We start from the raw sequence: 27,500 nt of genomic DNA on the forward strand, positions 1-27,500 counted from the left end.
ACACACACACACACACGCACACGTAAACGCAAGCGTGCACACACACAAAGAGACTTTTGCATGTCTTGTTGTTGGCTTTTAACTTACAGGTACCAGTCAAAAGTTTCCCACTCAATCGAATGGGGAAAGTGTGTCCATACTTTTGACCGGAACTGTAAAAAGGAACCGTGCACAGCTGTAGATGTGAACAGCACCGGACCTCTACGTGACTATACATTTCAAACGGACCCTTCCGGGGTCCATGAGATGACATTGTTGAATGTTGAGAGAAGGGCGGCGGAGGCGGCGGAGGGGGTTTAAGACAGAGCCGGTGATGGACACACAGACACAGAAACCTACTCCCTTATTGGCTTCTGCCATCTTTCACTCCAACTCTGACAGTGTTGATGATGGGTCACCTCACTACCAGTAACCACTTTGGCAACACTGGTGGTAGGCTACCCTTGACAAGTCAACAGCCAATAAAGCATATGAGGAGAACCGCAACGCTGCACAAGGACAACACTCCATATTAGATTTGTTTTCCCCCCAAAGTTCTTTCGTTGGAAAAAACCCCCCAACAACTTCTTTCTCCTCTTTTAGCTTTAGTGAAAGAATCGTGTGATATCGGTGAAAGGATTGCATGTACCCTATGATGTCTACTATACCATCGTCAGGGCCCTCAGATCTGCTGATAAGGGTCTCCTAACCGACCGTAAGTTCAACCTCAAGTCTAGGGGGGGGGGGGGGGGGGCGTGCTTTTGCTGTCGCAGCCCCTGTCGTCTGGAACAGCATCCCCATGTCCATCAAGTTCGCCCCCTCCATCGAGTCCTTTAAATCTAAGCTCAAAACTCACTTGTATTCCTTAGCGTTCCCTGGCTCACTCTGACTCCTGCCTTGTTTGTTTTGACATGTTGTTCTGTTCCTCTGTTGTTCTGTTGGTTGTTTATTTTCTGTTTATTTTCACTTTAGGAGTACTTTTACTGTAAAGCTAAACACTTGGTTGCCAAGTCACCTTGTCATGTTTAAATGTGCTGTATAAATACATTTGATGGATTGATTGATGCCGCAAAAAGGCGAAAAACAGATTGAAAAACAAATATATCCATAGAAGGTAACCCTAAACCTAACCCTCACGCAGACACACAACCAATCATGCAATCAAACAAACCAAAAAACGAGCAAACCAAAAACACATTATATAACGGATTACATAACTCGTAACAAACTCATCACACATTTTATCGGTTTTGTTTTTTTCAGGGATGTAAACTGGTGATGGCCCAAAAAGGACGGTGACAAAAAAAATTTGGGCCTGAAAACAAAGAACATTTATGAAAATCGTTGACCTATTTTGAGGTAAAAACAGCTAAAACGGCTAAAGTTTGCACCCCTGTTTTTTTGCGTGACGCAGGGCAGGACGCAGTCTCTCCAGCGTAGGAGCGTCTACTCCTGTCTGAGGCCCGGCTCCGTTCGCTCCATCACGGCCTGGGGACGGTTAGCTAGGTAAATCTCCTGACGGAGATCACACACAGCACAGCACGCTTCCCCCCCCTCTCTGCCCAAGTGTCACAGGTATCAATCACCGCCCCGGACAGCCCGGGCCATAAAACTGCAATTCAGCACCAATTTGATGCCGAGGACACAATATATCTGATGACCCATATGGGCAGCGTTTTATGAGACAAGCACCAATATAAAAGTGATTAACAAGTGGTTATTTCAGTAGACTAACTAAAGCTGTACAAGTGTAATTAGCTGGGACATCTATCTGTCAATAGGACCGGGGGGGGGGGGAGGAGGAGGAGGAGGAGGTGAAGGAGGAGGAGGAGGAAGTGGAGGAGGAGAAGGAGGAGGTGGATATTCGTGGATAAAGCGTGGAGGCGGGTGGAAAGGGTTTGGTGGCGGGAGTGTGTGTGTGTGTGCGTGTGTGTGTTGGTCCTGAACAGGTGGGAAGAGTGAATTGGGCTGCGGGTCAGGAATGCTGACAGGAACTTCCTTCCTGTTGGAGCTCAGTGGCCACATGAGTCATGTGGGAGGGAGAGAGGGGGGGGGGGGGCGAGGGGGTAGGGGGCATGACTGGACGTCTGCACAAGGTTCTAGAACAGCTCGGCAGCTTCTAGAACAAACGGCAGAGCGCAGAGCCGCACAAACCGTCTCTCCCTCCGAGTTTCTCTACGTACCGAATAAAAAGCGTCAACTATTACATAACGGCATCAAAAACTATTCATCGCAAACACACAAAACCCGAACGGACAGTTCACTTGTGAACGTGAATTATCTTCCCCCCCCCAAAGGCAGTGTGCATTCTCTCTTTCCCTCCGCTAACACCGAACCTCATCCCACCCGCCCCCCCCCCCCCTCTCTCTCTCTATGAGTCATTCTCACAGTGTTTACATATCAAGAGAAACCTGTAGGCCCTTTCTGCGTCCACGGCAACTGTGCTGCTCCGACTGATTAGACATCATCTAGCCTGGGCCTCCTGTGGCCCGGCCCAGACAGCTGACCTCACCCCCCTGCTGAAACACCACTGATCTCCGAGAGCCCAGAACCAGAGCAGACCAGAGCAGTACCGTCCCCGGCCCACGAGAACCTATTCTCTCTCTACAGAAATGCAGCAGCAGCAGACAGCGAGCAAGCGGCAGCAACAACAAGCAGCACTCCAGGTCCAATTACTGAGGCCTGTTTGGACTGTGGTACTGCTGGGAGAGGGGGGGGACGACGACAGTGAGAGAGTAAGGGGAGATGTGAATACGGTACATAGAGGGAGGGGGGGAGAGAAGGAGAGACTAAAGCCATTTTGTGGAGGAGGTGAGCTGAGACCTGCTGGAATGGGGTGAACACCAACACTAAGACCCACAGTCAAACAGGGAGGAGGGAGGAGATGGGGAAGAAGAGAAGGAAAGGAGGGAAAAGGAGAAAAGTTATAAGGGATGGTGTGTGTGTGTGTGTGTGTGTGTGTGTGTGTGTGTGAAAGTGTGTGTGTGTGTGTGTGTATGTGTGTGTGTGTGAGTGTGTGTGTGTGTGTGTGTGTGTGTGTGTGTGTGTGTGTGTGTGTGTGTGTGTGTGTGTGTGTGTGGAGGGGGGATGGCGGAGGGGGGTGAAGTTCTACTCCAGCTGGCCCTTTCCGAAGACACAGGCTGCATTGTCCGGCTCCAGAGTTTCAGCCAAGCGTGTTCCACCTCCGCCCCACTGTCCCCACACACACACACAGACACACAGACACACACACACACACACACACACACAGGCTGGTGATGTAAGCAGAACGGCTTTTAAAATAGAGAACGTACATGTGGCTACATTAGCGTAGTGCAAAGGATGGTGTGTCTACATAAAAGGGCAGGAAGGAGACCAGCGACTGATCAGAAACTAAATGTGTCACTACCAGAGTGTGAGAGAGAGAGAAGAGAGAGAGGGAGAGGGAGAGAGGGAGAGAGGGAGGGAAGGGGAGGGAGAGAGAGAGAGAGAGGAGGGAGGGAGAGAGAGAGAGAGAGAGAGAGAGAGAGAGAGAGAGAGAGAGAGAGAGGATCCTGCCGCATTCAATATGGATTCTCAGGCCTGTCAGCTTGAAATAAGTTGGCCATCTCTTATTTATGTTTCCGCTCGAGTGCGGCACAGATTTAAGGCTCTATATAAAATTGGGTCTCATTGGGAGAGGGGGGGGGGGGGGGGGTCGGGGGGGGAATTCTGGTAAAGGAAGCAGCTGCTCTCCATGTAACAACCTTGAGGTCAGTTATGATTCTGATAACGATAGTTCCAGAGCCTCGCTATGCGGTTGATTCTGCACAGTCACTGCCACTTAACAGAAGTACAATAAGACGAGATTCACACAGACTTTGAATGCTAGAACAGTTTAATAACTCCTCAGAGACTCGTAGACCCCAAATCCATTGGGCTAGATAGCATCGCAAACATTCCAGGCCCCGGTTTTTCTTTGGGCTCGCTCCAAAATAATTTCAACGTTGAATTCTCTGATTAGCTGGCAGTATTTCAACCTGGTTTGACACATGACACTCATTTGCATTGTCCAAATTGGGCCCCCAAGAGAGAGAGAGAGAAAAACACAGGTGCTACGTGTCTGAGCCAGACCAAATCTACATTCACTACATTCAAGGTGATGACAGCAATGTATCAATACCATCAAATCACTGTATGGTAGTTATCCAGTCTCTCAAGTCACTTTTCAAAAAATGCCGGTCGAGAGAGGACGCTGGCTTTGCTTGTTCGCCGCTTCTCCACCCGAAATCTAGATCTACAGAGTAGATTGTCCTACAAAGACACTTAGATTTAGATTTAGTTTTTTTTTTAAATGGTTTCTTTTTATTTTACTACTCTATCTTTTCAGTTTGTAAAGCGTCTTTGAGTGTCTAGAAAAGCGCTATATAAGTCTAATGTATTATTATTATTATTATTATTATTAGAGGACCAATGGACTAGCCTTTGGTCCTCACGCTTAGCTAATATCTAATATCTGATATCTAAGATATGCCAAGTTCGCTTAGCTGCATAAGTCAAAGGGATAAAAGTTAAAAGCTCACTATTTGACAACTTATGTTTCCTGAATTTGACGGTAGTCTGTGGGTCAGGTGAAACTGTATTCCAGGGTTCTAAGTTGGACCTAACCAGAGTACCTTTATTTTATTTTGTTTTAAAAGTTATTACAAAAATATTTTATCTGCTAGGTACTTAAAACAAACAAAGTAGTTAGGTCCTCCATTGAGGGGGGGTGGTAGCTGGGCAAAAACAATTATAATTGCGTTGACTTCTCAAAATATTATTCCCAAATTCGTTGGGCTACAGGCCTCTATTGCATTGGTCTGCACAGTCACATCTTTCACCCTAGTTTCATAAAAATTAGGTCAATCACCTGTGTAATTTCATAAATGTCGTACCTGTCCAACGTTTCTTAACGTTATTAACACTAGAACAGCCGTGCCTTTTTTACCTACTATAAGAGCCGCCTCGGGGCTCAAATAACCACAGTCTTTACAATGGGAAGCTGCTATTTACACACAACGACCACTAGTTGGCCGTCTTGTAAATTAGCCTGCTTCCTACACAGAAAAACTGCAAAATAGCTTCATACTATCTTATCCTGATGTGATTTTGAAACAATGTAAGGATACTGGGTAGTAGAACGCACATATCTAGGAAAAGTTTTCAGTCAGGTCCTGAAATGTTATCGAGTGCAAAGATTATTATTTTTTTAATTACTCAGGGTCAAATGACCCCACCCATGGCTGTTCTAGTGTTAAGTGTCCCTTTAGTAAACTGTTCCCCTGGTCACTGTGCATGTCATGTTAGCCTGTAACAGCCCCCCAGTACAGCCGTACAGTGCGCAGTAAAAGCCCTGGCAGCAAGCAGCCTAACGTCTGCAGCCCGGCCAAAGCAGGCCGGACAAAGGCTGTAAATTACCACCAACGCTCGGTGTTAGGGGATCGTAACAGAGGCAGTTCCGTGTACATTACCACATTTTGCGTGATAAATAACCTGGCCTGAGACAACAGTTTGTCCTAGACTTTGAACTCAGGCTTTGACTCACAGTCACAGTTGGGCTAACACAGTCTTGTGGTAGTGCAGGGCAGGAGACCCGGGTTCAAACCCAGCGGGTCACAATAACATCCCCCTGCGAGTGGCACCGGATGGTGACGTAGGGAGACGTTGTCCCTGAACACTGAAACCAGGTCAGATATCTTTGACATCCTCATAATTGACAGTGGGCCTCACAAACAAGCCACCTGCCTCTCATTGACTCTGGGACTTCCAACCCCCCCCCAGCCCCCCCGTCTCACGCACACACATACACACACACCTGACAATGTAATCTACATTAGTTTTACATACTAATTTACAGCCTACATAATTATTGGTCTACTGCCCCTTTCTGCCATTGTCTTTTTAATCTATGTTTTCTTATATAGTGTTGTTTATTACATTGTTGTTGTTTTCTTGTTTGTTTTTTATATTGTTGTTTGTATCTTTATGCCCTCTGCACCAACCACACCAAGTCAATTTCCTGTATGTGCCGAAAATGTACAATGCAATAAAAATAATTCAGATTCTGATCATGGTAAGGTTAGGATTAGGAATTAGGTCATCTGATACATCTAACCCTATATCTGTGGTCAGGGAGTGCATCTGCCCTGAAGAAGAGTATGGCTAGAGTTGGAGTGATCGATGTAGTTCCAGCTTAACAGCAAGTTTTTAGGTACTTTGTAATTCCAATTCAACCTACCGCAACCCTATACCCTGCACAGTTCAGAGATGCGTCTGTGTCTACGGACAACAGAATAAATAAGTTATATCAGATAAATAATAGATTCATCGAGAATGATTTATGCTTCTTCCTTAAAAATGTCAAATGGTGAAACTAAACGCTGTAATGTGCAGGTGAGGATATTTTTAAGGCTGCCAGGGCAAAATTCAAAATGGATTCTATTTCAGAATTCTCTCTCTGTGTTTTCTGTGAAAGAACAACAATGAATTATTTCAGCCATGATGTTGGAAATGTATATTGTCTCCCACACCCAGAATGCATCTCCCACACTATGATTTATAGACAATCAAACTAAACAAACTCAGGAGTTCTAATGGAGTCTAAGATATATTCTGCCCTGTGTTGCTACAAGGCATGTAAACTGTGCTGTCTTGTTTCACCTCATTAGTCATGTGACATGGTTTACAAAATGACCATACACCGTGCCTCCACTGTACACACTCACTCACTCACTCACACACACACACACACACACACACACACACACACACACACACACACACACACACACACACACACACACACACACAGACACACAGACACACAGACAGAGACACACACACAGACAGAGACAAACAGACACAGACACACACACACACACAGACACAGACACAGACACAGACACAGACACACAGAGACACAGAGACAGAGACACACGCACACAGAGACACACACACACACACACACACACACACACACAGACAGACACACAGACACAGAGACACACACAGACACAGAGACACAGAGACACAGAGACACAGAGACACACACACACACACACACACACACACACACACACAGAGAGAGAGAGAGACACTCACACACACACACACACACACACACACACACACACACACACACACACACAAAGAGAGAGAAAGAAAAAGAGGTCCTCAATCCAGATCCTTTACAGTGATGGTATGACTTCATGGTTTCTGGATGTAGCTGAGCATAATGACTTTTAAATGGCAGCGTAAGGCTCAGCCAAACCCGATCCCACTGAAGTGAGACTAAGCCACCGCCCCCCACCCCGCCGATCGGCCGTTTGAAACCAGGGTTGCCGCCGTCATCAATCTCCATTAGTGGGGGTCCGGTGGCAGGAGGCACCGGGGGGGGGGCGCGGGGGGGGGGTTGGCGGGGGTGCGGGGTCCCCACATCGTTAGCTCACACATCGCTCATAATAATTACCGTCACGCTTCTCACTTTTAAACACAGGTTCTGTCAGAGGAACACTAATACTGACACCAGACCAATGCCGTGCCGCCCCGCTCCTCCCCCGGCCCGCCTGATGATATGTATGGTCACCGCCGGCGCTGCCGCCAGTCACGGCACAAAGCAGTGGGATGTCTGGAGAGACTGCTCAAGTTCTAAAGACTTTGTCGTCATGCAGTATTGTACTGGGACATACAGGGGAAAGTATACAACAGTGCAAAGAAAGAAATCTTACTTACTGGCACTTTCTTAAAAGGCAGAGCTCAAGTTGCTGCCTGACTGACTGACTTGCCTGTCGAAGTGTCGACCATAGAAATAATACCTGTTTGGTACAGATGTTGGATTTGATTCAGTTTTTGTGTTGTAATGTAAATGTACTGTGTACTACAATGAAGTGTGTGTGTGTGTGTGTGTGTGTGTGTGTGTGTCTGTGTGTGTGTGTGTTTGTAGAGGGGGGGTGGGGGGGGTGACCCCTGCATTTAACACCCAGACAGTGTAGTATGTCTACAGGCAAAGCTGAGGCTCCGGATTTCATTCAGTCTTATCAGCCCGAAGCTTCCACTGGAGACACACAGCCCCAAAAATCAATTCTCCCTCACTCTGCCTGGGGCGGCTGCAAGGGGTTAGGAGGGAGAGAGAGAGGGGGGGGGTGGGGGGTGGGCAGAGAGGGATAGAGATTAGAGAGAGTGGAGGAGAAAAAGAGTGAGTGGGTGAGAGTGGTAGAAAAAGAGAAAACATAGAGAGAGAGCGAGAGAGACAAGACAGATATGGAGTGATAGAAAGGGTAAGGGAGAGACGGGAGGAGTAGAGAGTGAGAGGGAGTGATGGACTTTTACTACATGAACTGCACCTACACGAAATGTACCTGAACGTACATGAAATATGACTGAACGTACATGAAATATAACTGAACGTACATGAAATATGACTGAACGTACATGAAATATGACTGAACGTACATGAAATGATCTCTTAGGTAATTCATCCTTTTTGGTTTGCAGTTTCATACCATTCCTGAACATTAAAAGTGAAAATAACACTTAAAAAGACCTGATAATAATAATACACAGTGATAAGTAACTGCCACAATTTTTTTTTTTGTTTGAATCCTGTGAACCTCCAACTCTGGCCTGTTCTAAAAGGAACCACAGTACGTGTTCCTCTTTTCCCTCAATATATTTATATTCAAACATTTTGAAAAGGGTAGAATGTACAATAAGTAGAAAAGAAAAAAACAACAACCATGCAAACACACACACACACACACACACACACATGCCACACACACACACACACACACACACACACACACACACACATGCCACACACACACACACGCCACACACACACACACACACACACACACATGCCACACACACACACACACACACACACACACACACACACACGCACCTCAGGCTGACGAGCCCTGCAGAATGCCGACCGACCGACATCGACAGGGAGCCAACCCAAACCTCACAGTGAGGGCTCAGCTGGCAGAGAGAGGGAGAGAGGGAGGAGGAGGAGGAGGAGGTGGGTGCAGTTTGCATTGGAGGGAAAGAGAAAGAGGGATGGCAGAGGATAGCAGTGAAGGTCCTGGAGGTGACTCTATGCCTCTGCTTCAGCCTCAGGATACAGTACCGTAAAAACCCAACATACAGTAAAGGAGAGGGGGGGGCGGGGCGGGGGGGGGGGGCTGGCAAAGGCCCTGACAATACATGCAGAGAGGAGAATACAAAATCCCAACTCTCATATAGATATTTTTTCAATGACTTGAGGGACTTGGCAGATGCAGCATCAGTCTATACAGTAGCTCACAAGACCTCCTCCTCCTCCTCCTCCTCCTCTTCCTCACATATTAAAAAAACTGCTTCTTTACCACTTTCATCGAACCCCTCACCATCATCCTCTCAACTTATAGTTGGTTGACTACAGAGAACCCTGATGCCCCATCTGTTCCAATGTGGGAAGTGTCAGTGTGTGCGATCCGTTCATGTGTGCAGTCTTGCAGTGAATGAAAGCGAACGGTAACAACAACGAGGCCTTCACAATGTCAAAACAAGTTCAACGCCGTGTGTTCCAGTTACCATTGACTACACCGCCGTCTAGTTGTAAGTGAAAGTGATGGCGGAAAAAAAACCGAGACACTGTTTGAAAACATAAATCATAGCCATGGGGGGGGGGTATGTACACTATGAGAGGGTGGAGGCACATCGGGGTTGACAAAGCGTTTCCAAATCAAACCGAAAGATGCAATAGGAGAAGAGACACTCATATCCTCGTACGGATAGTCATATGGATTCTTCTTACACTTGTTTTCTCAACCACTCTCGTTCTTTAGGACTTCACTCACGCTTAATGTGAAGAGAAGAGACAGGATCGAAGGGGTTCGCCCGCTCGTGTTACAGCTGCTGGGCTCACTGGGACGCCTATCACTCATCCTCCGCTGACAGAGGAGAGGTATGTGGCGTCATTAAAATGTGATCTTTGTGTTAGGTTTCCCCGTCCTCGAGCCGCGCCATTATACTCCAGCCATTTCCTCGGCTCTTGATAAAAATAAAAATAAAGAATTTTAAGTTACGCAAGCTCGGATTTGGAAACCCTGTCCTTTTTTCCCCCCCTCTAGCGTGAAATCTGTGTGAGTTGTTTTTGTTATAAACCTCCGACACCCCCTACTGGGAAGTCATTAAGGGCAGCACTCTTCAATCAAAAGATATATTCCCTTTCTTGCAGTGAGAAAGCATGCTAGCAACACTAGGGACTGTAACTAGCATTATTTCTGTCGAATACTAATCCAAACATGTTGTGAAAGAGAGGAGGAAACAATGTTCTACCTTCTCTACCAGGAGAACCGGTTAGATTGAACAGCGCCCCCCCCCCCCCCGCCCCCCAGACTAATACAGCGGTGGTAGGTAAAAACAAAGTTGCCTCTCGTCTCTCGTCTCTCGTGCGGTCACTTTGTGCTGTAGTGCAGACTGCCTGTGATTAGGGGCCTTGTTACAGAGACCCTATGGAGCCGGGGCTGGACTGCTGTTTGGGTTCTGGCCCGGCTCCAGGTTCTGGACACCACTGCAGGCCCTGCGCCAAAGCGGCCGAGTACAGCAAGACGACTGCTTCCTTTTGTTCCAGATGACTTGTGACACTGGTGCACTTCCCCCTGTGATACGACTACAGGAAAAAGTCAAGCGGGATTAATTTAATTAGCTTCTCTCCCTCTCTCTCTCTCTCTCTCCCTCTCTCTCCCCCTCCTCTCTCCCTCTCCCCCCTCCTCCTCTCTCTCTCTCTCTCTCTCTCTCTCAACTTCAAGAAGAAAACAGATCTCCACTCTGGTGCCAGATGTAAACAGTTCCGTAGAGACAGCTCCCCTCCTCGTCCCTAAGCCCTGGCATTTATCAATCTGTCTGATATATTTTTTTATGGAATTTCTGGCCCAACCGCCGGCCCCCTCGGGAGTGGTCACTTCTGTTGGTATGGGGATCAAGCTCTCATGTTCCCTCCCACCCCCGCCCCCCCCCCACCCCCAGCTCACATTGCCTCAGGAATTAGAGGAGAGAGAGAGAGAGAGAGAGAGAGAGAGAGAGAGAGAGAGAGAGAGAGAGAGAGAGAGAGAGAGAGAGAGAGAGAGAGACAGAGAGAGAGAGAGAGAGAGCAAGAGAGAGAGAGAGAGAGAGAGAGAGAGACGTTGAGGGAGAGGGTGGGGGAAATGGGAGGGAGGGGAAGAGAGAGAGAGAGAGAGAGACATTGAGGGAGAGAGGGTGGGGGAGATGGGGAAAAGGGAGGGAGGGGGAGAGAGAGAGACATTAAGCGAGAGAGGGTGGGGGAGATGGGGAAAAGGGAGGGGGAGAGAGAGAGAGAGAGTGACATTGAGGGAGAGAGGGTGGGGGAGATGGGGAAAAGGGAGGGAGGGGGAGAGAGAGAGAGTGACATTGAGGGAGAGAGGGTGGGGGAGATGGGGAAAAGGGAGGGAGGGGGAGAGAGAGAGAGAGAGAGTGACATTGAGGGAGAGAGGGTGGGGGAGATGGGGAAAAGGGAGGAGGGGGAGAGAGAGAGTGACATTGAGGGAGAGAGGGTGGGGAGATGGGAAAAGGGAGGGAGAGAGAGAGAGAGAGGCAAGGTAAAAGGGGCGAGATGGGTGGAGGAGAGAAAGATGGAGAGAGAGAGAGAGGGGGATGAGGAGGAGGTGGTGTACATGTCTTACCTGGTAATCCAGGATGCTGAAGCCCAGGCCTCTCTCGCCCTTCTCCAGATCCAACACCTGGACATCAGGGGACCAGAGGGCCAGCTCTCCCTCCTCCTCTCCCTCCTCCACCTCTCCCTCCTCCTCCTCTTCCACCTCCTCCTTCTCCTCCTCTCCAGGATCACTGTGCTCTGTGGGTGCTGCTGACTCTTGTGGGATCTCCTTTAAAGCCACTTGGTCCTCTTGGTAGGACTAACAGAGAGAGAGACACGTATTACATGCTGTATCGAACTCATTACAAAGCTTTAATGACACTGTGGAGCCATTACGCCATGCTTGTTTAAAATCTGTAATTGTTGCATACATTTTTGGACTTCAAAGGAATGATATATAGCCATTGATTGATTGATGAGCCATTGTACAAAAGAAGAGATTTGGTGAGGCTCTCATTTTATGCACCCAAATGCTCCCATTAGGGATGCACCCTCAGCAAATATGAGTCAAGACTAAAAACCCATCTTTTTAATATTGCCTTTAAATGACTAAATAATAAAATAACGATTATATAATGATTGGAGCACTTTGAGCTGCAACATTTGCAGGAAAAGCGCTATACAAATAAAAAGTTATTATTATTATTATTATTATTATTGATTCTTGAAGAATATAACTTCATAATTCTCACAATACTATGCCTCATGAGCAAAATATAAGCCATTGTTATATATATATATATATATATATATATATATATATATATATATATATATATATATATATATATATATATATATATATATATATATATACGGTATACATCCATTGTTTGTAAATAATGCAATCACACACAGACATTGTACAGCTTCAAAACATGTTAAAACTAATATTCTCTATTGATCTCTAATGATTGAACTATTGATCTCATGGATGGTGAGTCCTTGGATCCAGCTCTGTCTCTACACTTGAGAATGGTTATATTTCTCCAGCCCCATCCCTCAGCTATTTACCAAGTGCCAACTGTTTACCTTTAATGCTTCAGTAAGTTATACAGTACAGTACTACTAAATGTAGAGAGAGTTCATGTATACTGATATCAAATATATGTGCTCTCCTGAAAGAAGGAATGCTAAACGCTAACAGCTAAGGCGAGAGAGGGAGAAGAGAGGGGGGGAGAGGAAGGGAGAGAGAGAGAGAGAGAGAGAGAGAGAGGGGGGAAGGGAGAAAGAGAGGGAGGGGAAGGGAGAGAGAGAGAGGAAGGGAGAGAGAGAGGATGCTTTAATGCTTCAGTAAGTTATACAGTACAGTACTACTAAATGTAGAGAGAGTTCATGTATACTGATATCAAATATGTGCTCTCCTGAAAGAAGGAATGCTAAACGCTAACAGCTAAGGCGAGAGAGGGAGAAGAGAGGGGGGGGGGAGAGGAAGGAAGAGAGAGAGAGAGAGAGAGAGAGAGAGAGAGAGAGAGAGAGAGAGAGAGAGAGAGGGGAAGGGAGAAAGAGAGGGAGGGGGGGAGAGAGAGAGAGAGGGGAAGTGAGAGAGGAAGAGAGAGAGACAGAGAGAGAGGGGAAGGGAGGGAGAGAGAGAGAGAGAGAGAGAGAGGGGAAGGGAGAGAGAGAGGAAGGGAGACAGAGAGAGAGGGGGAAGGGAGAAAGAGAGGGAGGGGAAGGGAGAGAGAGAGGAAGGGGGGGAGAGAGAGGAAGGGAGAGAGAGAGAGAGGGGAAGGGAGAAAGAGAGGGAGGGGGGGAGAGAGAGAGAGGGGAAGTGAGAGAGGAAGAGAGAGAGAGAGACAGAGAGAGAGGGGAAGGGAGGGAGAGAGAGAGAGAGAGGGGAAGGGAGAGAGAGAGGAAGGGAGACAGAGAGAGAGGGGGAAGGGAGAGAGAGGAAGGGAGAGAGAGGAAGGGGGCAGAGAGAGGAAGGGGGCAGAGAGAGAGAGAGACAGAGGGGAAGAGAGAGAGAGAGGAAGGGAGAGAGAGAGAGAGACAGAGAGAGAGGGGAAGGGAGAGAGAGAGAGACAGAGAGAGAGAGAGGAAGGGAGAGAGAGAGAGAGACAGAGAGAGAGAGGGGAAGGGAGACAGAGAGGAAGGTAGAGAGAGAGAGAGAGAGAGAGACAGAGAGAGAGAGAGGAAGGGAGAGAGAGAGAGAGAGACAGAGAGAGAGAGGGGAAGGGAGACAGAGAGGAAGGTAGAGAGAGAGAGAGAGAGACAGAGAGAGAGAGAGAGGAAGGGAGACAGAGAGGAAGGGAGAGAGAGAGAGGGAGAGAGAGAGAGACAGAGAGGAAGGGAGACAGAGAGGAAGGGAGACAGAGAGGAAGGGAGAGGGAGGGAGACTAGCTGCTTACCGGGGTCTGTTCTTTCCCCCTTTCCCGCAGCGTTCCAGGACCAGACAACAGGGCCGACAGCTTCAACTCAATCTGGGAACCAGACATGGAAGAACAATAAGGGTCTGAGTACGGAGACGAGCATGGTGTGGATGAGCTGGGCGTTGATAGACCCAGAATGAACCAGAACTAAACAACTAAATGGGAGTTGAGTCAGTTTAGTCAGTGAGTCTTGTGAAGCCTTTGAGAGGGGCGCTGGGTCGGAGCAATGCACAGCACAGAACTAAATCACCCGTGGTGAAGATGTGCAGTAAGCACCGATAGTGTGATCAATATCAGGGAAGTCTATAGAAGGAATCCTATAGCAGGAAGTCTATGGCAGGAATCCTATAGAAGGAATCCTATAGAAAGAATCCTATAGTAGAAATCCTATAGCAGGAAGTCTATAACAGGAATCCTATAACAGGAATCCTATAGAAGGAATCCTATAGCAGGAAGTCTATAGCAGGAAGTCTATAGCAGGAAGTCTATAACAGGAATCCTATAGTAGGAATCCTATAGTAGAAATGCTATAGAAGGAATCCTATAGAAGGAAGTCTATAGCAGGAAGTCTATAGAAGGAAGTCTATAGAAGGAAGTCTATAGCAGGAAGTCTATAGTAGGAAGTCTATAGAAGGAATCCTATAGCAGGAAGTCTATAGAAGGAATTATATAGAAGGAATTCTATAGAAGGAAACCTATAGTAGGAATCCTATAGTATGAATCCTATAGCAGGAAGTCTATAGCAGGAAGTCTATAGTAGGAATCCTATAGTAGGAATCCTATAGCAGGAAGTCTATAGCAGGAAGTCTATAGCAGGAAGTCTATAGTAGGAATCCTATAGTAGGAATCCTATAGCAGGAAGTCTATAGCAGGAAGTCTATAGCAGGAAGTCTATAGCAGGAAGCCTATAGTAGGAAGCCTACTGCTCTTTATGCGCCCTGTCCATGGGTGTGAATGTTAATATCTGCTACAGAGTTGTGTGTTATTCTGCTAATTTAGGTGTTGGGAAGAGAATCATGTTAATAATACAAGCTATGTTTGCACACACGGAAGTCAGTGATCTATGTTTACTATGGGCTAATAATGAGGCAATACAAATGTGATGTGACTAAAAATGAAATGGCATTAAGTCGACCAATGCAGCCCATAGTTTGTCATTTTGTGGCAATAACTGGACTAAATAATTACTCAAATGCCAGAAATATGACTAAAACCTCAGGGTATTTTAGTCTAAATGACTTGACTAAATAAATAAAAAAGGACACAATTAACACTGGAGTGTGTGTGTGTGTGTGTGTGTGTGTGTGTGCGTGCGTGCGTGCGTGTGTGTGTGTGTGTGCGTGTATATACGTATGTGTGTGTACGCGTGTGTGTATATATATGTGTGTGTGTGTGTGTGTGTGTGTGTGTGTGTGTGCATACTGTGTGTGTGTGTCCTGACCTCCTCCAGGCAGGCGGCAGGACTGGGGGAGCGCCAGTCCTCCTGGTCAGGTGGGTAGTGTGTGTGTGTGCGTACTGTGTGCGCGTGCACGTGCGTGCGTAGTGTGTGAGTGAGTCCTGACCTCCTCCAGGCTGGCGGCAGGGCTGGGGGCGCGCCAGTCGTCCTGGTCAGGCTGGTAGTCGCTGCCCTCCTCTGTCAGGTGTCTGCAGCAGACCAGGGTGAAGGGGGGGGGCACCTCCCTCAGGAACGCCACCGCCTCCCGCCGAGACTTCCCGTAGAGCTGCACCCCGTTCACCTGCACGCAAATTTGAAATGCTTTATTTATGTCCACATAAATGTACAATATCCAGGGTGCCCACACCTTCTGAAACATCAAATTCAAGCACCTTTCAAGGACTTTCAAGACCCAATTCCCTCAAATTCAAGGACCCAACACGGCATAGTTTGAGACAGATCTAGATGAGAATTTATATAATAGGAACTAGCCGCTCACAGACAACAATTAAAAAGAGAGGCTTGAATGTGTAAACACTAGATGGTCTCTTGCCTTCTCTACCACAGCACAGCAAAACAATATGTGAAATATGTGTAAAATTAAGCAATACAGAGACCTATTTACTAGTTGACGAGCTAAGTAAAACATTTTTTGAATACGGTATATACTTTTTTTTCAAGGAATTCAAGCACTTTCAATGACCCATGTCTATTTTCAATATATTTTCTCAAATTCACAAACTTTCAAGGATTTCAAGGACCCGTGGGAACCCTAAATATCTAAAGATCAGTGCATTTTGACATTATGAAAACAGTCAGTTACAATAGTACTGAGTTGACAACCAGTTATGCCTACACATAGGATGTTATTCACACCAAATGATAACAGTGGGTTGACAGATACAGTATCAATACTGTAAAACAGACAGCTTCCAGCTCATGGATACAAAAAGCACCGCCTTCTCCATATTGAGCGGCTACCAATAATAGCAGATACTGAGCAATACTTTGCTAACTGTTTGGCCCTTACACACACACACACACACACACACACGACCAGTCCAGTGATGCAAAAAAAAAAAAAAACGTCATTCACTTGTAGAGAACATTCATATGCTTAACCCAAAGCTGCACAAAGCACACACATGAGGAACACACAGATAATAAAGACTTCACTGGTCTGCACAAAGCCCCCCCCGCCCGCCCACACACACACAGTACAAACACACAGTACACACACACACACCACACACACACAGTACAAACACACAGTACACACACACACACACACACACACACACACAGGACAAGTGTGGTACAACATTTGACATGCGGCATGGGAACAATAATAATACCAGCCACTTAGGAGTCCATAGTGACATGGTTATCTAGTTATAGACCAAATAAATGTGTGTGTGTGTGTGTGTGAGTGTGTGTGTGTGTGTGTGTGTTGATCAGGGGGGCCAGCCCAGTGTGTGTGTGTGTGTGTGTGTGTGTTGATCAGAGGGGCCAGCCCAGTGTGTGTGTGTGTGTGTGTGTGTGTGTGTGATCAGAGGGGCCAGCCCAGTGTGTGTGTGTGTGTGTGTGTGTGTGTGTGTGTGTGATCAGAGGGGCCAGCCCAGTGTGTGTGTGGACCTGGGGAGCTGCTGGGCCACTTGATTGCTGTTTAATGGAGCAGGCTGGGCGGGAGCGGCTGGAGAGCCCGGCGCTGCTACCTGCCATCTGCCCTGCCATGCGGGGGGGGGCCAGGCCGATGTGGGGGGGGGCCAGGCCCCCTCCTCTCTCTCTACTAAGGTTTGCCGGGAGACGCACGTCCGTTTCACATCGAGGCGTCAAGTGTGAATGCAACGAGACATGCGACGGGTCAAGTCGAAGCCTAGCATGTCGGCTAATGCGTTTCCATAGTGATTGGGTTGAGCATTCAGAACATGAATGGAGCAGGACTGCTGTGGACCCCGCGGAGTTGACTTCACCAATCGTACTGCTTTCAGTTTAGCCTACTTTCAGAGGCGTCTCAGCTCTTTACTGGGTGCATGCTGACACACTAACATATGTGACAGCAGCCGGTGAAAGCGGGAACAAGTCGCCAACCAATCAAAATGTTCAGACCTTTATTCAGAAATGTTTAAATAAATGTCAACATTGTTGAAAATCAATTACACACTCCTCGCTAGTCAAGCCAAAACACTGCATTGCAATGGACACGGTGAGTAACCCTCAGTACTACTTAGGCCTAGGCTACACGACGACAAAACGCAGACGAAGCGCAATTTCGATCTCTGGCCACACAAGCGTTTTCTCTGGTCACATGGAACCGCGTATTCAGGTACACTGGGCATGCGCCTACTGGTAGACCCAGAAAATGGTTCAAATGTAATTGAGACAATACCGTAAAATAATTCATTAATTTTCATTCATTCGTTAGTATTGTCAACTCCCGATCAATCTCCTCTCCACTTACATTACGTCTGCATCCAAGATATGGCATGTATACGTTATTCATCTGTTAAAATGTAGATTATATAAAAAGAGCTGACGCATAATAAACTTTATGATAATTGTTGAAGTGCCTCTTGCTAAGATGTTTCTAAGACGATACATAATACCACAGCACTGGTTTATCAAGTGTAGGCTATTTATAGCACAAGACCTGCGCTGAATGGTTGGGTCGCGCGCAATGCGCACATACATCAATCAATCAAACCTAAATTATACAGCATATGGATGTTACATGCCTAGTGCCTAGACCTTTGATGCGCACACTTGTTACTTGCCACTTTCATAATCTTATTTAGCCTATATAGCACAAGTCATGCATTGAATGTAACCTCAAGTGCTGAACAGTATTAAGTAAACCACACTACATTTGTGCGTGTCCGCGTCATCGTTATCGAAAAACGCACCCAAACGCCGACCACACGACTCCGAAAACGATATGGAAACACCCTCCCAGCCGCCGTTTCAGTCAAATCCGGCGCCGCGTAGCCTGTGCCCTAGTTAGTGTAGAGTAGTGGGGATTGCTCACCAAATCCATTGCAATGTTTTGGCTTGACTAGCGAATGTCATTGATTTTGAACAACACTGTATTTAAATTTTTCGGGAGAAAAGTCTGAACGGTCCGTCGGTTAACGACTTGTTCCCGCTTTCGCCAGCTGCCGTCACACATGTCACCTTGATGAAAATACACGACTGACGTGTATTCACCAAAACTACAGGTCTCAATCCCAATAGCGCCAGTACCTAGATTCCCTCCTCTTGCTCTCCTTCCGTAGGAGCAAGGATCCACCCATGCGTATGAGACGACTCTACACAGTAGATTCAGTCAAAACAAAACAAAACAAACAAATAAAAAGATCGGCCACTGCTGTACAGTTTCTCCAGCTGTCAAAAGACAAACCCCCCAAAAAAGTGCCACATCCTGTGATAACAGCGCAGGTTTTCATGAGACATCCACCGACCGCTCTGCCTGCCTGCGCTCAGTCTGCTGACATGGTCATGTTTAGCTGATGCAAAAAAAATAACCTTATTATATATATATACAAATATAGACATACTTGATGACAGGTAATGGAATTTGCACCAACGCATTGGCTAGTAATAACAGAAGTCTATTGCCAATAAATGAAGGCGTTTGCCACTCCCATTTTTCTCAGTAAAAAAAATATGTTTTTGTATTTTTAACGAATCGTTGATGATTGGCTAGTACTGACAACTCTGAGACTACTGAAAATAGAGTCTGGGGGCAGCCCTAGAAATGCCATTTAAAAACCTGTAATATTATATTATTACAATATTTCAGGGAATTCTAAATAGGAACGTACCCAACCCAACCCCTCCCCCCCTCCCCTCCCCCCCTCCCCTCCCCCCCTTCCCTTCCCTTCCCTTTTCTCTCTTGACTCCCGTTACCCACAAGCCCCTCCTGTGCCACACAGTGGCGGTTGCTTTCGCTCATGCCAAGGCTGCCAAGAGCAACAGGCTGGGGGCACAGCGGTGAGGCAGCTCCCAGCCGTGCCAGGGAAGGGAGGAGGGCAGGAAGCAGGGGGGTGGAGGCAGTGGGGTGGGGGGGGTGGAGGCAGGGGGGTGGGGGGGGTGGAGGCAGGGGGGTGGGGGGGGGGAGGCAGGGGTCTGGCATGCAGATGGCCTCGGTTAGCCCACTCGCCCCGCTACAGAACTACAACACACCCACACACACACACACACACACACACACATGCAGAACAACACCACACAGACACACACACACACACACACATGCAGAACAACACCACACAGACACACACACACACACACACACACAAACACACACAAAGACACATGCAGAACAACTCCACACAGACAACAATAACAACAGCAGCTTCAAGCCCTCATAAAGACACGGGCCGGCAAACCCCCCCACCCCCCCCACTGCAACCACCCCACTGCAACCTGAACTCCAGCCAAGTGGCAGGACACTACTTGACCACGAAGGGTGTCAGAAAATAACGGGTGGGAAGGAAATGACATAGGGGATGCTTCATTTGAACCCCGTCATGAATCCTACTGTAAACTTGACAAACACAACACCGGCTGTAAGCGTTGAAAAGTGTACACACCCACAGCAAGAACTCATTAACCTTGCACACTGCTACAATAAGCAGCAACCATCAGACTTTGGGACTGTGTATGTGCGTGTGTGTGTGTGTGTGTGTGCGCTTGTGAGAGTGTGTGCGCTTGCGTGTGCAAGTGCGGGTGCCTGCGTGTGCTTGTGAGTGTGCTTGTGCTTGTGAGTGTGTGTGTGTGTGTGTGTGTGTCCAGTGGCCGTACCTCCAGCAGCTCGTCCTCAGGCCTCAGCAGGCCGTGCTTGGCCATGGGGCCCCCGGGGGCCACGGAGGAGATGTAGTGGTGGCCGTCGAACGAGTCCAGCTCCACCCCCAGACGCATGGTGTGGATGGGCAGGAGCTGGGGGGGCGGGGGGGGGGGCAGGGGAACACATCACACGTCTCATTGATTTTCCAATACAATTGATAGTCAAGTTTCATCCCAGATGGAATTTAAAGGGATGCTTCACTCCCAAAAACTGTTTTTTTCCAGGTCTGACCCTGGCCTTGGTTAAAGGTGTAAATTGTAAATACTCTGTAGACACTCTGCACACGCTCCAGACCAACTAAAATTATGGGAAAAAAATCCCCCTCTGAAGACTTTGGTTGGGATAATAATCCCTTAATATTAGTTAGTCTGGAGCATCTGCAGAGTATTTCCAGAATTAATGGACCACAATGGGGCCCCACATTATGACTATTCAATATTTAAGGAAGCATAATATGGAGCTAAAAAAAGAGTTCTGGCCTAGTCAAGCACATCCAAGGTCTGGGCAGCCAGGGTCAAACCAGGCAAAAACATTTGCTTTATTTTAAATCAAACCCCCTTTTCAAGAAACTGACAAACTCGCTAAATCCCTACACCGTCTCTTGTTCGCAGAGACCCCCTCATAGAGAGGATGGCATCTGGAGGGATTCTTTTTACCTTCAATAAGAAATGTCAATCAATTTCAAATAAATTGGGAGTGCAACAAGACAACTTGTTAAATAAAATGGAGCTGGGTGGGGAGTCTGGCTCCATGTTGAGCTCCTTGCTGGTTTTCCGCCTTTCTCACCTTGGAGTACTTCTGGAGTTCTGCGTCATCTTCAATGACTGGGTCCAGGTCAACCACCTGGTAGACACACACACACACACACACACACACAATGTTGTTGACAGTGACACGCGTGATGTTGTTGACAGTGACACATAAATGGACTGAAATGGACTGACTTACGGCCAACAGCCTCTCATTCACCCATTCACACACCAATGGCGGCAAGCTACCATGTTGTTATGGTGTTAGGATGGTGTCGGCATGGTGTTAGCGTGGTGTTAGTGTGGTGTTAGGGTGGTGTTAGCATGGCGTTAGCATGGTGTTAGCATGGTGTCAGCATGGTGTTAGCATGGTCTGTCAGCATAGTGTTAGCATGGTGTTAGCATGGTGTTAGCATGGTGTTAGCATGATGTTAGCATGGTGTCAGTATGGTATTGTCTCTGCTGCTCACCAGGACGTCGTACTGGGGTCCCAGCGCCTGCTCCCACTTGGCCCTGAGCTCCAGCTCAGACAGAGAGACCTGCTGGCCAGCTGGAACACACAGAGACAGGGTTGGTGAACAGGGTTAGGGTTAGGACACTACAGCGGTCCACACACATACAGTACTTTAGAAAACAGTAACCACTGGCCAAGCATTATGAGCCAAGAAGCATTCAAAGCTTGTGTGGATGCATGTGTGTGTGTGGATTTGTGTGTGTGTGTGTGTGTGTGTGTGTGTGTGTGTGTGTGTGTGTGTGCACACGTATGTGTGTGTGGATGTGTGTGTGTGTGTGTGTGTGTGTGTGTGTGTGTGCGTGCGTGTGTGTGCGTGTGGATGTGTGTGTGTGTGTGTGTGTGTGTATGTGTGTGTGTGTGTGTGTGTGTGTGTGTGTGTGTGTGTGTGTGTGTGCGCGTGCGTGCGTGCAGCATTCTGTCTCAGGGTGAAGGGGGCCTGTCTGTCCGTGTCTAAGTGAGGGGGTATATTAACAAAAACAAAGATGTTTTGGACTTTTCGGGGGAAGTGGTACCCTGCCTGCATAGTGGTTACGAGCCAGAAGTCAAACACAGGACCGGCTGACAAGGTAACAAGATTGCTTTCTGTTTCACAAGCGTTGGGGTGAACTAAAACCAAAATGATTACACATGATTGGGGCTCCCCGAACGACAGGCTCGTTTTACACTCAACCTGGAGGGAGACCAGCAAGACGCCAAGACAATCAGCGGACACGTGTTAGGAAAAAAAAACTCCTCTGCCACCGGACTCCCCATACACATATGTAACCGTTTTAAGCCACTCTGGTGTGTGAGCTCGATGTATAAAAACACGCAGCTACGGTATACTGTACCTGATTAAATTAGCATCGCTAACCTGGCCATCACAGCACAGTTCATCTCAAACGTTTTCGTCTGAATAATTACGGCGATAATATCGTTAATGAATACGGTGCTATATCGTTTTGGGACTTAAAAACGAAATAACTGCTCAACATCTGCCGTCCAGGTGTGGGACGAAAACATTTACATGGCATTTTAGCCATTGAGCAAACAAAAAGAGATAGAAATAAAAGAGAAGAGAGGAAGAAATGATTGTGGGAGGCTGGGCGTTGGAGCTAGCGTTTACAAGACAAATCAGGCTGGTTTTGAGTATTTTGTTAAATAGCAAAGTTAATATTACAAATGAGACTGCTGCAGTGTTTTGCCTTGGACACTCACATGCGGTCAGAAGTTTCTCTAAATCAACACTCTGGTCAAGTGTTCATTAGATGACAATAGTGATATCAACATGGATGGCAATAATAATATATAACAATAATAATAATAATAATAATATGCCATTTAGCTGACGCTTTTATCCAAAGAGACTTACATTACAATGAGTGCATACATTTTTCAGTATATGGTCCCAGCAGGAATCGAACCCCCAACCTAAGCCTTGTTAGCACCATGCTATTCATAGCTTTCAGTCACGTGGTTTCTTCCCTAGCAACCACCAACCTGACGGGCAAAAAGTATCATAGCAACATCGCTCAACATGGCTGCCTACTATTTAGACCACCTCACTCATGAAGAACTATCAAGATACACGACGGTGATAGGAGTGGAGGATTGACACCATTCAAATAGTGTTGGATTCCCTGTCTTCTACTCTATCCGGACACGTTGGACTTATTTTCCTAACCCCCGGAGAATCAAAGTTATTGACCTGCAAAGGGTGCCTCCTTGACCGGCTTTTCCCGTGAATAACACCGGTTATGGAGGTGGTACAAACATAAGACTATTATTGCTAAATTCACCATCAGTATACGGTCATTTTGAGCCCTTAACCACCGCGCTGACACCCCGAGAAGATATACTTTTAATATGAAACTCGATCAACCGGGCGTTCACTGGCTGCTGGACGAAACTCCCAACTCCCGCTGTCAGCGAGGCGAGGGAATATTTATATCCGGGAATTCGCTCCTTGCTGTGTCCACGGTGATAGGAGTGGAGGATCGACTCCATTCAAATAGTGTTGGATTCCCTGTCTTCTACTCTATCCGGACACGTTGGAATTATTTTCCTAACTAAAAAGTTATTAACCCGCAAAAAGTGGGTTTTGCCCGTGGGTTTTGCCCGCAAAAAGTGCCTTTTGCCCGTCAGGTGGGCGTTTCCACTATGCTGTGACGTCACATGAAAGCTATGAATACGAACTGAGCCACAGAGGACCACATGGATGGCAGGGGAGGTAGTGGCTAGGGCTGCACAATACATCCTATAACTATCGGTATCGCAATGTACGAATATGCACAATATCCATCGCCCCTTTAACCCTACAAGCTAATTCTAGAGACAGTTACATTTCAAGAGATTTCAAGCCCTCATATCGCTCTACTAGAGGACAGACTCCACCCCCACTGCCTCCACCACCCCTCCCCACCCGTACCTCCACCCCCACCCCCCCCTGCTCCTTCCCCCCATTGGGAAATAAGCCCTTGACAAGCCGTCATTGTTTTTCGTGGGCCTTGTATTGGCTTCCGCAGCAACAGAGGACTTTATATGAAGCTTTGGCAGGTAGAAGGAGTCTTGTCTGGATTAATTAGGCCGGAGTGTAACGTGAGACCTCCCACCCCCACTACCCACCCCCCCCCCCCCTCTCCCCAACCAGCACCCCAGCCCGCTACTCTTCCGCCTCTCCCCCCCACCTCCCCCCCACCCCCTCCCCCCTGCCCTATCTTGATATTTATATCTGCCTGGCCGGGGCACGTCTAGCATGACTGTAACACTGCCCTGCCTGCTGAGGGGGCCTGGCTGACTGGAGGTGGTGGTGGTGGGGGGGGTAGAGGGGGGGTTGAGTTACGGTCTGGCCCGCCGGTGAACCGGACCCAGAGGCAGAGAGGGGGGGGGGGGCTGCAGGGAGGGTGTGGGGGAGGGGGGGGTGAGGTGCAGACGGTCCAGGATCAGGTTGCAGTGTTCCAGTGCTGAGGTAGCTAGTGGCTGTTGCACATGGCCCAAATAAAGAAGATAGACAGACAAGGAGGAGGAGGAGGAGGAGGAGGAGGAGGACAGGAGTGCAGAGAAAGAAGGTGATAAAAGTGATAAAAGAGGAGGAGGGGGGGGGGGGGGGGGGTATAGTCACTAGCGTGTGCAGGAGAAGAAGACACTGGCGCATCATGCTCAGGTGAGAATCAACAGTCGGTCACTTTCTTTTTACACGTCAGAACCTGACTGATGGGTTACTACGGTAGGTTACCTGGCTAACTGACACTAGAGGAGACTGATGTAGCATCCGGGGAGAGCGCCCCCTAGTGATCGACTATCCAAAACGTCAGCCAACCGCCATGTATTTATGAAGCTGCACTGAGGGGTGGGTGTGTGTGTATGTGTGTGTGTGTGTGTGTGAGAGAGAGAGAGAGAGAGAGAGAGAGAGAGAGAGAGAGAGAGAAGGCTCCCTTCATCTAGATTGCAAAGGGGTCGATAGTGGGTCTATGGAGTACATGGTTGTGTGTGTGTGTGTTTGTCACTGAGAGAGAGAGAGAGAGAGAGAGAGAGAGAGAGAGGAGAGAGAGAGAACAGAGGGAGAGGAGGAGGAGGGGATGAGCTCACCTCTGGCCAGCTGTGTCTCCGTGGGTTCCAGGGTGGGGGCCAGGGTGGGGAGGGGCGGGGGGGCTCTCTGCAGGTCTGACGACCGCGCCTTGACTTCCACAGACCTCTTCAGGGAGACGCGCGACGGCTCTCTGTGGACTGCAACATCACACGCACACACAGACACAGACACAGACACACACACAGATATCAACAGGGGGATACAGACATACATAGCAACCACCACGCCCCACCCCCCCAATGACAACACAGGCTGGTTAGATCACCTGTCCTGTGGCTGCAAAGCCCTGAACAAAGCTCCCAACTCCAGAGTGAATATTACGTCATACGAACGCCATAAAAGAACCATTTAACAACGATCAAATTACACTACATGAATGGTAAATGGAATGACTTATATAGCGCCTTATTCCAAAGCAATGACACATGGCCTTTCATTCACCCATTCACGCACACATTCACACACCAATGGCCGCAAGCTACCATGCAAGGCGCCGGCCCGCTCATCGGGAGCAATTCAGGGGTTCAGTGTCTTGCCCCAGGACACCTCGACACGTGACCAGCCGGGGCTTGAACCGCCGATCTGCCAGCCTAGACACCGGGCGGCTCTACCTCCTGCGCCACAGCCGCCCTGCCTCGAAGCTCCACACACTGCAAGTCATCCAGATATTGTGAAAACTTGAGAAATCTAGATATTTTACTTTTATTTTATATTTTACTAAAAAAAGTGTGTGTGTGGGGGCGGGGGGGGAGTGGTGCAAGTTCACTGCTTCGTTACTGCATCCCCGCATAAGCACCGCAGGGGGAATACTTCCAGCGGAGCGTTATATATATATACGGTTTAGCCCAGTTCCTCTCTATTAACTTGTACTGTAAAGCACACGCACGTCCGCTTCGATATACGCCCGGCCCTGCCAGAGGAATAGAAGCCAAGCAGACTTGAGGTAAAACACACCGTTTATTTTACAGGCCTCCCGCCTCCCCGGCCCAACACTATCGTACCCCGCTTCCCCACCGCTGGGATGGAAGAAACAGCCTCCTGGAGAGATAACAACAACCCCCCCCCGCGCGATGTGTTCCCTCTTCTAAATCACCTCTCTAGCTGCCCGGCTGACCAATGTGTGTGTGTGTGTGTGTGTGTGTGTGTGTGTGTGTGTGTGTGGAGCTGACCAATGTGTGTGTGTGTGTGTGTGTGTGGAGCTGACCAGTGTGTGTGTGTGTGTGTGTGTGTGTGTGTGTGTGTGTGTGTGTGTGTGTGTGTGTGTGTATGTGTGTGTATGTCTCTGTATGTGTGTGTGTGTGTGTGTGTGTGTGTGTGTGCAGAGCTGACCAGTGCAGCCTCGTGGAAGTGGCTAGAAACGAGGACATAGATCTTTTTGTTGTTGTCGTTGTTGATGCCTGTGTTCGGGTGCACATCGTGTCCAGTAGAATTACAGAGCTGTAAACAAATTTGTCATCTTAATATCTTTCCCCCGAGGCTGGAGTGGCTAATGGAAAACGGTCAAGGACAGCTCACACTGTCTACCAGACCACAACAGTAGTGTGGGCACTAAGTTTTCGGAATGGCGGCTAAAGTCAAAACATGCCAAATATATCGGTGACTATGGTACTGTGGTAGGGCAATGATACATTAGTAAAACACTTGAGTATATTCCCATATATACTGAAAAATGTCTGCACCGATGTAAGTCGCTTTGGATAAAAGCATCAGCTAAATGGCATATATTATTATTATTATTATTATAATGATATTAGGAATAACAGCCATTTAGCAGGTGCTTAACATATCATTTTTAAAGATTTTGGCATTTAGCCAAAAATGTAAACTCTTGCTTAAGAGTTGCTAGTGTCATGCTCTACCAACTGGGCCACACAAGACCACATAGAAATTGAAATATGAAAGGAACAAACATATTCATTGTGTTTACTTTAAAAAGGTGCAATCTGGGCGCTTAGGTGGCGTAGCGGGTTAAGCGCTGACCATGTAACCGCAGGGTCCCCGGTTCGATTCCGGCCGGGGACATATCCTGCATGTCATCCCTTCTCTCTCTCTCTCACCCATCCTTCCTGTCTAAATCTTCACTATATCTGTCAAATAAAATAAAAAAATATGAGTGGGACTGCCCCACTCAGAAAAAACAACATTTTTCACCACTATTTTGGTGAACAGCTGAGGGACGGGGCTGGAGAAATGGAACCACTCTCAATGTCATAGACCCAGCTATGGATGCAAGGACTGACCATCCATGAGATCAAATGAGAGGTTTCAACCACGTTTTGAAGCTATACAGTGTTTGTTTACCACTAAACAGTGCTAGCCACCAACCATTTGCTAGCCAATTAAAGCACTAGGCTGAAAAGAAAACCCTGCCCTCTTAA

At 47.7% G+C, this 27,500-nt stretch overlaps 1 protein-coding gene across 1 annotated transcript in view; it reads right to left on the reverse strand.

Annotated features, from left to right (window-relative positions):
- The window catches only part of patj (PATJ crumbs cell polarity complex component), a 122,211-nt gene that overhangs the window by 77,351 nt on the left and 17,360 nt on the right, over window positions 1-27,500 (reverse strand). Inside the window, exons 13-19 of the mRNA XM_080529399.1 lie at window positions 25,122-25,259; window positions 21,511-21,590; window positions 21,078-21,134; window positions 20,249-20,383; window positions 15,573-15,746; window positions 13,990-14,061; window positions 11,670-11,771 (exon numbers count right to left, since the gene is read on the reverse strand). Coding sequence (XP_080385525.1) covers window positions 11,670-11,771; window positions 13,990-14,061; window positions 15,573-15,746; window positions 20,249-20,383; window positions 21,078-21,134; window positions 21,511-21,590; window positions 25,122-25,259 — 758 coding nt within the window. The remainder of the gene's footprint in view (window positions 1-11,669; window positions 11,772-13,989; window positions 14,062-15,572; window positions 15,747-20,248; window positions 20,384-21,077; window positions 21,135-21,510; window positions 21,591-25,121; window positions 25,260-27,500) is intronic.

The sequence above is a fragment of the Nansenia antarctica genome (assembly GCF_963989245.1).
Source record: "Nansenia antarctica genome assembly, chromosome: 1".
Classification (NCBI taxonomy): domain Eukaryota; kingdom Metazoa; phylum Chordata; class Actinopteri; order Argentiniformes; family Microstomatidae; genus Nansenia; species Nansenia antarctica.